This window comes from Sphaeramia orbicularis, chromosome 20 (genome assembly GCF_902148855.1).
Source record: "Sphaeramia orbicularis chromosome 20, fSphaOr1.1, whole genome shotgun sequence".
NCBI classification, from domain to species: Eukaryota; Metazoa; Chordata; class Actinopteri; order Kurtiformes; family Apogonidae; genus Sphaeramia; species Sphaeramia orbicularis.
The window spans coordinates 4,498,152-4,511,052 of record NC_043976.1 but is presented as its reverse complement, the minus strand read 5'-3'; the positions used below and the strand labels follow the sequence as shown (position 1 = coordinate 4,511,052).

Below are 12,901 nucleotides of genomic sequence, written 5' to 3'. Positions count from 1 at the left end.
AAGCTGACAATCTGGCAATGAGTGATGAACTGAACCAGACTTATATCCAGGGGACAGCGGAAGTGGCTGATTGTTGGCAGGTGGCTTGATAGAAGATGGCGTGCCGATATGCAGTAAGTGGTTAACTTCGGCTCCGCCCAGCTCCAAACACACACACATACACACACACACACACACACACACACACACACAAGATAGGGAAACAAGACACACCCCCACAAAAGGGAGGGAAAAACAAGGAAACACACTAGGATCCTGACAACATCCTTCAAAGGGAAAGAGAGAGGACAAAATAATTGTGATTTTGTTTAGAAACCAGATGTGGGCTTGTAAATTCTTTGCATTGCGTTGAATCATTTTGAATCGCATCACGGATCGTATCAAACCAAATCGCATTGTATAAAGTAAAATCGTTGTCAAATCATTAATGAATTGCATCGCACCTTGAACAGGGGTGAATCATACCATATTGTTAATGTATCATATGGCTGGCAGTGTATCAAGATGCGTATCAAATCGTCCTCAGTGGTTGGGATTCACATCCCTAATGTCTGGATGAAAGTGCGTAGGACCGCGCTCTCCAGATGTGACAAAACCTTGTGGGTGAGGAAGATGATGATGTCTTCCATTTCAGTTTGCTGCTGGTACGTGAATTACAGGGGGTCCAGGAAAGGAGAGAGCAGGGGCCTCAGGTGCTGAAGGACAAATCTCTCAATAGTCTTCATGGCATGTGATGTGAGCGCCACCAGCCTGTAGTCATTGAGAATGCTTTAACATCCGTTCTTGGGTACTGAGGCAATGCAGGAGGGCTGCCATAGATCAGGCACCTTCCTCAACCTCAAGGAGAGGTTCAAGAGGTGCTGAAAGACTCCTGCAAGCTGTCTAGAATACACCCAGGAGACCTTTGGGCTGATGTTGCCTGAACGGCTGGCTTGGTTCCTCCTCAGTCTGGAGAACATCCCTCGGTACCTGGCTGGTGGTGAGGATGAGTCCATGGTTAGTGGATCAGAGGAGGGGGGAATCTGTAGTTGAGTCAGTGTCTGAAGGGTGGGGGCTGTGGAGTGACGGGGGTCTGTGAAGTGAGGGGGGGCCGTCCACCAGAGATGCCGATGAGCTGGGGGAAGGAGCTGGAAGGTACATTTTACATATGGCTGAAATCACACTGTCTGTGTCCTCCAGTCTCAATGCTAAATCTAAGCTCACCAACTGTTAGCAGATGCTTCACATTTAGCATACAGGCATAAAAAGAATATGTAGTCTAATCTTAAAAAACTTAATGCAAAAGACTTTACAACCATGTAGACACTGAAGTGTATATTAATGTGCACACAGATTCTACTTTAAGAATTCTAATAGTAGTTAAATGTAAACCTACAGCCATAAAGCTTAGTTTATCATACAGTTTGGAAACCGCGTAGATACCTTAGCTCTAATTGTAACACAATCCAAAGGAAAATACAACAAAAAAAATGAGTTAGTGACCTTCAAAGGAGCTGGAAGGTACATTTTACATACAAATGAAATCACACTGTCTGTTGCCTCCATTCTTAATGCTAATCTAAGCTAACCAACTGTTAGCAGATGCTTCACATTTAGCATACACACATGAATGAATATGTAGTCTAATCTTAAAATACTTCATGGAAAAGAGCAAATGTGTGAAATTGTTCTGTCCTGTGACAGACAGAAGCTGGATGTTTCAAGAGAAATATGTTAAGTGATGTGATTATTGTTTTTACAGAAAATACTGGATAAAAGTTATGAGTGTCTGATGACCAAACCTTGTGCTATTGTTAGTGGATGGAGGCTGGACTCCATGGTCAGTGTGGTCAGACTGCTCTGTGACCTGTGGGCGAGGCACCCATGTCCGAACCCGTGCCTGCATCAATCCTCCACCACGTAACAATGGCTCATACTGCAGTGGACCACAGAGGGAAATGCAGGACTGTCACACTCCACCCTGTTTGGGTCTGTACATGCTGTGAAACGCAACCACAACTTTATGCATGTTATACAGAATCTGTGTCAGTTTCATTTATCTATAACTGTACCTTTCAAAACCAGCCAATATATAAGTAACCTCCAGTGTTATGAAGAGAGCATTGTGCATATTAACAATGTCTTATCATACTGATGCCTGTGTCTACAGATGACCTTTGTCCCTGGTCACCATGGTCACCATGTTCGCAGAGCTGTGGAGCAGGGTCTGTATCCCGGCACCGAGTGTGTATATGTGAGGAAGAAGGTGATGCAGCGTGTCCTGCTGAGATTGAAGCTCACAGGAACAGAGAGGAGACTCAGCTGTGTTACAAACAGCCTTGTTCAGGTACAGTACAAGGAATAGTAATAGTAGAAAAAAGTAATCACTGTATGGAATGGGGATCCGACTTCAGTACTATGACACCAACCAAAGTCTACATATACTACAGTTTCTAAAAATGCCTTGAATTATTGATACCAAATGTAAATACCTGAGGAGTAAATGGCACCAATATCATTGCACAAACTGTGATACAGTGGTGCAGTGGATGCACTTGTGCCTCACAGCAAGAAAGTCCTGGGTTCTATTCCAGATTTCGAACACCAGTTGATGGGGGTGGGACCTCTCTGTGTGGAGTTTGCATGTTCTCCCCATGTCTGCATGGGTTCTCCCCGGGTACTCTGGCTTCCTCCCACTATCCATAGACATGTACTGATAGGTTAAACGGTTAATCTAAATTGCCCATAGGTGAATGTGAGAGTGATTGTTTGTCTCCATATGTCAGGCCTGAGATGAACTGGCGACATGTCCAGGGTGTACCCCGCCTTCACCCATAAGTAGCTGGGATAGGGTCCTGCAACCCCCGTGACCCAAGTGAGGATAAAGCTGGGTCAGAGAATGAATGAATGAATGAATATTCTGATGTGAGCACATAACTGCAACTTGTGGTAAATCAGTTTATCTTTGTAGGATTTGTTGCAAAACTATTCTGAGTGTTGAAAAATACAAACTTAACTTTGTGTCATAATGAGTAATGTAATTTCCTTCTCCTTGGAATGAGAAATTAGTATCAAAAATAATGTTTAGCAACTGGTATTGAAGGCAATTTATCAATATTGGCAGTATTATCAATGATTTTTGAGTTATGTCCAGCCCTAATCTCTGGTGTATTTTAGTACTGTCACTCTAATTTAAAGGTTTTATTTATGTTGACTATCTGGTTAGAGTCTGTGACACCTATATTGACGACATTGATTGATTCATTGATTTTACCTTATTTATTTTTAAACCAAGTAATCAGCTGGATAGGCTATAGCCTCCATGTGACCCTATATAGGATTAAATTATGTAAAAGGAATGAATCAATGATTTGAGAGAAATAAATCCAACGGAGAGCTTGATGCTACAAGATGAGCAAAAACACCATTCATTCACCATTCACCTAAAAACTAAACAGCACATTACCATTAATTAAGCAATAAAGATAATTTACAGAATAAGGCCATCTACAATAACAATTTCAAGGTTTCATCTATGAATTCACTGCCATCTTCCAAAAAACCCTAACCTGACTTTTTAAAAACCCCATATTTAATAACCCCTCTGTGAAACAGAAGGTTGTTCCACAACATGGCATTAAGGTAAAAAAAAGCACCTTCTGCCACTGTATTCACTCGGGACTTTTCATGAACACAATGACCCTGACATTATAGTTCTGCTGAGTATGGACCATTATTTTCTAAGTATACAAGTATGGATGAGCATGCCCATTAATAATACTGTGTAATCTGTTGTTCTATTCTGAGTTGTGCTGTGCTAGAGGCAGTCCTACCCCTCTGAATTTATCACTGCCAGTGAGTTCAAGATGATGTACTTAATTAACACCTCATAACATTATTTGGCGTCACCTTCAAGTAGTTCCTAAATTTAACTGCCACGAACCATACAACCGTACGAAGTGAAAGTGAAACTTGAGATGCTTTACTAATTCCTCTGTTTTCCACTGTTGTGCATCTCATTTTCCTTTTCTCTACTTTTCGGAAAGTTTTATTTGAGGGGGCAGGATGTTTGTTGGTTCCCCCAGAACCAGGCCCGGACGACGCACTGGTGTTTGCTCTGCAGCTAGAGTGGCGTATCAAACACATTACAATCCTGCAAATGAATTGCATGCTGTGTGGACAAATGTTTGAGCATATTGGAGGTATTTCCCCCCTTTGAAGAAATGGAAGCTTTGCAAGTGTTACAAGTGGCCCTTTTGCCCAGAGTGGCATCTTTTCGTGTGAAATATAGCCAAACTTTGGAGTGTTTCTACCTGGGCGCCATGTTGGCTACGTTTTGAACCAAAACTATACAGCGTACATGCGACGTCATCACACATGTGCAACGAAGGCAGAATAAATAAGCAAAATCATTAAGCAGGCAGGCAAACGATTCCAAAGAATTTTTCTACAGGGAACCGGTTCTTTATGAGAACTGGTTCTGTGTAGCTTTTCAATTACCATCCCTAATTACAACTGTCCCTGTTTTTACATCTACCTACCTACTGCCAAAGGCTCCATCTCCTAATGTGGCCAAGATGAGGTGCAGAAGTCTTGTTTATGGTTAGAATAATTCATCATAATAAAGGGAAGGATATTATGGAATTTTCAATATAAGGATGCCAATTTTTTTTTGTAATGCTACTAATTGCATGAAGTTTTTTTTGGAATATCTGTAGTGCTATGAACTGCTGGCACAGCCAGATGGTCATTTGGTAACATTACCTGAATTAATTTCTAAACCAGGGGCTGTCTTTGTTGCTTATATCCATGATAACAGTAAAGGGTTAGATTTTCCTTGAAATGCCATACCCTCATTCCTGAGTTCTTCAGTGACTCCATTCTGCTGCTCTAGCTACACTCATGAGTTGTTAGCTTAGAAAGATAGATAGCTAAATTTAAAGGTGCGGGAGACTTTCATGAGCAATTTTTCATCAAATCTGTAAAACCTCAGTCATAGCCTAAGTATCACGAATCTGTAAGTCTTTCTGTGATTACTCACCTGAATCTCTTGCATTACCGGAAACAATTTCAAAGTGCCATCCACCATAAACAGACCATATGTTTACAAACAGAGTCAGGAGGGAACTCGGGCATCTTCGGAATTTTGTCGAGACATGCATTGTGGGAAACACCAGTTTGCGTCACTGTCTGGCAGCGGCAGCTGCTACAGACACGAGGTGGAAACGGCAAGAGCTCCCTTCCCTCTGTGCATATTCCTCCAGCTGTTTCTGCATTTCAGCCGTTTCTGCGCATGTTTTTTTCATACATACACTACTCACAAAAAGTTAGGGATATTTGGCTTTTGGGTGAAATTTATGGAAAATGTAAAAAGTTTACGCTACAGTGGTATTATATCATGAAAGCAGGGCATTTAAGTAGAAGCATGCAATGGTAATTTCTTCATCTCAAACAATTTTTTGAAACAAAAGCCAACAACAGTGGTGGGTATACAACAACAAAAAATGTCAATGTCTCAGTAACTTGCCACATGCCCTTGAGCATCAATTACAGCTTGACAACGACGTCTCATGCTGTTCACAAGCTGACTTATTGTTTGCTGAGGCATAGCATCCCATTCTTCTTGAAGGGTGGTCCTCAGGTCATTGAGGTTCTAGGCTACACAGTTACAAGCCTCTACACGGTGACTCAGCTGATCCCATAGGTTTTTTTACAGTGGCGGCTGCTTGTCTTTCAGAGAGGGGAAGCTCATTGTCGGCTTACATAAAAAAAAAAAGTCAAGTTATTTAAACATACATTTAGCCCTCCGTTCCTTTTTAAGAAAATGGTCAGTGACCTTATTGTACCAAGTAAACAAGAAAACGTTGAAATTATGTGAAATTGAAACAAGGAAGTACAATGAGTGTGTTTTATTTACAGTGCAAGAAATGAACAAGTAATTCCGTAGTGGTTTCTCTCTCGATTTCACAGCAGAATGCACGACGGTGTTAAACTGAACTCTGTCAAGTGAAGGAGTATATCTCAAAATAGCTGTCAATCAAACAGGATTCAGTCTTTCAACTGATCCTCCAATCAGCACGTGGAAGCCTGGCGTCCAACCCAGCTGAGGTCTGCCCACAGCTCCATTCACCCCCAGAGACGCCGGGCGTCTGGGGGCGGGACAACATCGTGGCATTTATCCAATTGCCGTCCAGTTTTGAGGCAATGAAAAAAACTGTTCCACTCAGTCCCATAGAAGCGCATGGACGCCGGGCGTCTACGGGCAAATCCATTGACCATAGATCAAATGAGAAAACAGTGCAATGGGAATGTATGAGAAGTGAACATCATCGAGTCAGCTGATTTGTGATGAAGCTGATTCTGAACGAACTTGCCTGTGAGATGAATGTGTTCTAACACATTTGTAGTCAGTGAAATGTCAACACAACTGCACATATTTAACCATTTAATTTTCATAATTTTAAGGGAAGTCAGGCTTCCCTTGCAGTCTATGAGAAATCGCCACTGGTTTTTTATGGGATTCAGGTCTGGAGAAAGTGCAGACCACTCCATTTGAGGTACTCCAGTTTCCAGCAGCCATTCCCCAATGATGCGACCTCAATGAGCTGGAGCATTGTCATCCATGGAGATGAAACTCGGCCTGTGTTGTTCATGCAGGGGCACAATGACTGGATTAATGATGTTATTCAGGTAGTATGAGCTTGTCACTGTACCATTCACAAAGTGTAGGGCAGTTCTGTATTGACTAGACACACCTATCCATGTTGTAACACCACCACCACCAAAAGCTCATCTGGTGACAACAGTGGCTGATGCATAGCACTTTCCTTGACGTCTCCAACATTGTTGGCGGCCATCATTTCTGCTAAATGTGAATCAACTTTCATCACAGAACAGCAATGAGGCCCACTGGTCCCTCGTCCAGCGTAAAGGCTCCCTGGCTCATGCAAAATGATGATGCCTGTGCCTGGTGCTGCGTTTAGGTACCTTTGCAGGTCCTCTAGCATGCAGACCACGCTAATGTAAACGGTTTCGAATACTAGGACATGACACTTGGGTGCCTCTCCCCGCCTTTAAATTTGCCTGGAGTTGAGTGGTATTCATCATCCGGTTCCACAGAGCACTGTTCACAATGAAGCGGTCATCAGTGTGGGATGTGGCCAAAGGACGTCCACTTCTATGCCTTTTGGTGACTCTTCCAGTCTCTGTATCTCTGTTGCAACCTGCTGATGACCCTCTGTGACACTGTGAGCTCAGTGGCCACTTCCATCAGAGAACATCCTGTTTGAAGCCTCGCAATGGCGAAGTACTGTTGATGAATTGTTAGGTGTCATCTTGGTCTCATGATGTAAAAATGTGAACAGCATGATGAAGAGGACTGTTTAAATACCGATTGTAATTGAACCAGGAACTTTATTGGTGGATTCATGGATCAAACACCTGTTGTGAATTTTGCTGTTTAGCTCCTTGTTAAAGAATAGTAAGTTTTGTAAAAAGTCCTGAAACACTGAATTGTAGGACATGTGCATTCAAAAGTTTAGAGAAGGTCACATTAAGTTCACCTGTAAAGGTTATAGTGCATTTTAGGTTCGTCCTGAAATTTCATCCGAAAGCCAAATATCCCTAACTTTTTGTGAGTAGTGTATAATATCATATGGTCGCACTGCCGCTGCCAATGTCAGGCAGCAGCGTGAGCCTTCGCTTCCCACAATGCATGTCGTGACAAAATTCCGAAGATGCCTGAGTTCCCTCCCGGCTCTGTTTGTAAACATATGGTCTGTTTATGGTGGATGGCACTTCAAAATTGTTCACCGTAATGCAAGAGATTCAGGTGAGTAATCGCAGAAAGACTTACAGATTCATGATACTTAGGCTATGACTGAGGTTTTACAGATCTGATGAAAAATTGCTCACAAAAGTCTCCCGCACCTTTAACAAACTGCTGGCTTCCAATATAAAACAGACTCCAACACAAACTTCATGTGGGCTCGTGTACATGCACAAATCTTACAAACTGAATCTTTAAATGTATCTGTACAGTTTGTTCTAAATCAGCTTTGTCTGTTGTTATTCAGTGGCCCCCTGGATTTGTTATTCATTTATATCAGTATCAGATGATTGTACTAGTTAATTCTAGTTGTATTTACAGTTCTTCATCTAGTTGTATCAGTTTGAGATATCAGAGATCTTTCATATTGACTTAATTTCTAAACAGGTGCACAGTTTCCTCAACAGTATGTTTGGCATCAGCAGGATCAGCAACAGACCGTTTTCTGTGTTTTCTCCTACAGCCTGTCCCATGTCAAAGTGGAGTGTCTGGTCTCAGTGTTCCTGTGTGTCTCAGAGGCAGCAGCGCTATCGTGTAGCTCTGTCTCCTGCCACCAAGGGGCAACAATGCACTCCTGTTGAAACACAGAGCAGGACATGCAGCCTCAGCAACTGTACTGGTGAGTGTCATGCCACAGAAGAATCCAAATATGATGCACAACTGATCTTGTCCTCACTTGCAATCATGTGATCCCTTTGAATCCCGCTCTGTCCTAATCATGTGCTGGGGTGTCTTTGGGCAAGACACTTCATCCACTTTGCCTCCATTCCTACTCACACTGGTGTATGAATACGTGTTTGGTGGTGGTCGGAGGGTCCGTTGGCGCAGATTGCCAGCCACGGTTCTGTCAGAATGCCCTGAGATGTGTGGCTACACATGTAGCTTACTACCACCAGTGTGTGAATGTGTGCGTGAATGAAAAATGGACCTAATGCATGTGCTTTAAGTATGTGTAAATAGAAAAGATATATAAATCTAATCCACAATTATTATAATTTTGTTTTTGAATTTTATATTTTTCTTTATTTGTAGACTGTGCAGCCCCTTTCATTTATTCACCCTGTGGTTCACCCTGTGAGAGACAATGTGCACTGCAGGCCAACCAAGATCTATGTCTAGATATCAGAGAATGTACAGCCGGCTGCTACTGCCCACAGGTGAAGCTTTCATTTTTTCTAGTCTACTTAACAAAATGTACTGCACAGGATATAGTAGTACAATAGTAGAAATTGAAATCCACTTTAATCCATTGTTGATTTTAGTGTCTGTGATTATTGAATAACTGTTTTATTTTTAGGTATCAGTGATCATATCTCTCTAAACAATTGTTCTAAACTTCATACTTGATTTTCATATTTTCTGAACTAATGTTGCCGATGGTATGGTCCATCACCGTACAAACATTAGAGGAACTTTTGTTAGAATAGTTTTCATCCCTCCTTTAGAATTCACACACCTGTAGCACCACATGGAAGCTGTTCTGGAGACATGGAAACACCCTCCACAAACACTTCATGGTTTTTATTTTCTTTTGTCGCCTGTTCATTGTTGCATATCACTCTTGTAAAACAAGCTCCAAGTACAAGTGATTATTCACACCAAAAAAATGTATTTTAACTGAAAGCTGAATTATATAATTTTACAGTGGTGAATGGTATCAGTTTATGTTCGAGTGTCATCATCATCAATATTATCATCAGTTCAAGTATTTATGACAAAAACACTGAATTTATATAAATCATCATTTTATAGGTGAAAATAGCCCATCACTCTATTTTCTAAATTGTGTAATTGTATGATTAGGAGCAATATGTAATTACCTGCAATTTATATGTCTCCCCCATGTACATATCTGCTGTATATAAAAAACAAAAAATGGCAAGATGTGGGTTGTATTTTGTGAGTTGTGTGGTTTCTCTTGCAGGGTCTGCTACAGCAGAATGGTACCTGTGTTCCTCCTCATGAGTGTGGCTGTGTCCACCTACAACACCAAGCTTCTGGACAACCACCCACACCTGTCACAGTCCCTCAGGGATCCACAGTAACCATAGGCTGCAGTACCTGGTTAGACCCCAGCTGTTCACTACATATGGAGTTGGGATAGAAAACCTAATCAGCAGTTTGAGAAACAAGTTCTATACAGAGTTCCTGCAGGTCATTAAAAAGTATGACCTGCAGGTCCAGTGTGTAACATTTAGGATAATCTAATCTAATCTAATCTAATCTAATCTAATTACAGAAATGGAATATTTTTTTCATATGTTTTTTTTTTTTTTGTTAGCTTAGGGTGATGAACTGTGTCATAGAAATAGCTAATGGGTTGAATCATGGGTACAGCTGTAGTGACCACATGCTGTACAGGGTGGGGAAGCAAAATTTACAATATTTTGAGGCAGGGATTGAAAGACAGTGTATGACCAGTTAGTTTATTGAAAGTCATGAGAATTTATTTGCCACAAGAAAATTTACATAATAGAAAATGTTTTTATTCTGTGTCCTCCTTCTTTCTCAATAACTGCCTTCACACGCTTCCTGAAACTTGCACAAGTGTTCCTCAAATATTCGGGTGACAACTCCTCCCATTTTTCTTTAATAGCATCTTCCAGACTTTCTCGTAATAGTTTTGGTCATAGTCATTCTCTTCTTTACATTATAAACAGTCTTTATGGACACTCCAACTATTTTTGAAATCTCCTTTGGTGTGACGAGTGCATTCAGCAAATCACACACTCTTTGACGTTTGCTTTCCTGATAACTCATATGAGCAAAATTTTCTGAAAAGGTATGGATAATAGTGTTAGGTATGATTATGACATCAATATATGTTTGGTTTCAAAACAATTGATGTAGTGCCTGCTGAGAAAAAACAACTAAATGTTCATTGTAAATTTTGCTTCCCCACCCTATATATATATATATATATATATATATATATATATATATATATATATAAATATATAAATATATATATATATATATATATATATATATATATATATATATATATATATATATATATATATATATATATATATATATATATATAGTTATATAGGCAGTTTTATTGACTTTCTGTTTAACAACAACACGTGTAATACAGCACACACTCTATTGCCACAGCACAGACCTTTCAGTCATGGTGTCAAACTAAACATTGCCTCCACACACTCAGCTCAGCTGCTCTCCCCCATAGGCACAACATAAGTCCCATAACTGTACAACACAAAATATGAACTAACCTTTAACGCATATTTTCAACATGCGATGTAGCACACCATCACATGACACAGTAACACTGCAAACCACATGAGTCACATGACTCGGCACAAACCAATCAGTGTGGCTCGCTACATAGCCCCCACCTGAGGGGTTAGTCGTCCCCGACAACCCCATCACTCAACATGAAGTCCCTTAAATACCTTGGTTGACGCCGACGGCAGGTTGGTCGTCCCAGGCTTGTTGACCCATCGGTTGAGGAAGAGTCACACGGATGAACTGGAGGAGTGCAATCTCCCCTCCCATCACCAGCTGCCACTGGGGCACAGGGGCGATACAGGGCAAGTCTATCCCGGTGCAGTACTACCAAGCGGCCCCTCTCTGGCATCCGTACTCGGTACACCGCCTCAGATAGCCTTGCCACGATTTCAGCTGGCTCCCGCCAGTGACTGCGAAGCTTGGGAGAGATGCCCTTCTTCTGTTCAGGGCAGTACACCCATACTTTGTCCCCTGGCATGAAAGGTTGTCCCCGACACTGGGTGTCATAAGCTGTCGTGCACCAGCCTCTGCCTGTACTTGGCGGGTGTAGTCATGAACCTCCCACAGGCGTTCTCTGAGTCTCTGGAAGTGGTCCATCTCAAGCCCACCCGCAATCTCTGGCTCTGGTGGAACCCCAAACACCAAATCTACTGGGGTCCGGAGTTCCTGCCCAAACATGAGGGCAGCAGGCATGCACTGGCTAGACTCCTGAACAGCAGTGCGGTAGGACCACAGTACCAGGGGCAGGTGACGGTCCCAGTCTCGCTGATATTGGTTGACCAGAATGGCCAGCTGAGTGGAGAGGGTTCGATGAAACCGCTCCACCAAGCCATCACTCTGGGGATGTAAAGGTGAGGTCCATGTTTTCTTGACTCCTAGCAGCTGGCAGACCTCACCGAAGACTTGGGCTTCAAAGTTGCGCCCCTGGTCACTGTGGAGCTCGGCAGGGACCCCGAAGCGGGTGAACATCTCCTCAACTAACTTCTCAGCGGTGGTGGCAGCACTCTGATCCGGCACCGCGTACGCCTCAGGCAACTTTGTAAAATAATCCATGGCCACAAGGATGTAGCGGTTACCAGAGTCAGTAGTGGGAAAAGGGCCCAGAATGTCCACACCCGCACGCTCCATTGGGGCCCCCACCATTGGGGCCCCCACCAAGTACTGCATGTGAGTGTTGGGTTGGCCCCTTCTGGGTGGCACAGGAATCACAGCAGTGCACATGTAACTCCACATCTAGCCTGCAACCAGGCCAGTAGAAATGTTGTCTGAGACGATGGAGGGTCTTGGAGATTCCAAAGTGTCCTGACCCCACTGAGCCATGCACACTTTGGAGCACCTGGGGGCGGAGAACAGGTGGTACCAGGAGTTGTAGGAGGTCGCTGCCGCACCCAGGAGCCTGCCACCATCGATACAGCAAACTAGGGCTGTGCAATTAATCGAAATTCAATTACGATTTCGATTATTACACGCAACGATTACAAAAATTATATAATCGAGAAAAAACGATTATTAATTTTGAGTTGTTTTAATTCACGCGCACGCAAGCTACCATGAGCTGCTCTGCCCCCCTCTAAGCTACTGCTGCCAGCTAGCCGGCAGGTCCACCCCAAGAGGAAAGTTGTACCTAGCAGTCTGGAAAAACGGCAGGAGAATCACAGCAGAAGTGCTTGGTAAACAAAAAAGGCAAGTCAAATTCAATTGTATGGAATCACTTTGGGTTTGATGAAGAAGACAAAGAGCAAAAACACATCACGTGCAAAAAGTGTTTCGTAGTTGTGTCCGCACCGACCGGTAACACAACAAACCTTTTTAACCATCTAAAGTTTAACCACCGCCACC

General features: G+C 42.5%; 1 protein-coding gene across 1 annotated transcript in view; it reads left to right on the top strand.

Moving 5' to 3' along the window:
* The window catches only part of LOC115411693 (SCO-spondin-like), a 204,861-nt gene that overhangs the window by 122,180 nt on the left and 69,780 nt on the right, over positions 1-12,901 (top strand). The window contains 5 exon segments of the mRNA XM_030123908.1: positions 1,798-1,968; positions 2,150-2,326; positions 8,271-8,426; positions 8,840-8,964; positions 9,732-9,871. Coding sequence (XP_029979768.1) covers positions 1,798-1,968; positions 2,150-2,326; positions 8,271-8,426; positions 8,840-8,964; positions 9,732-9,871 — 769 coding nt within the window.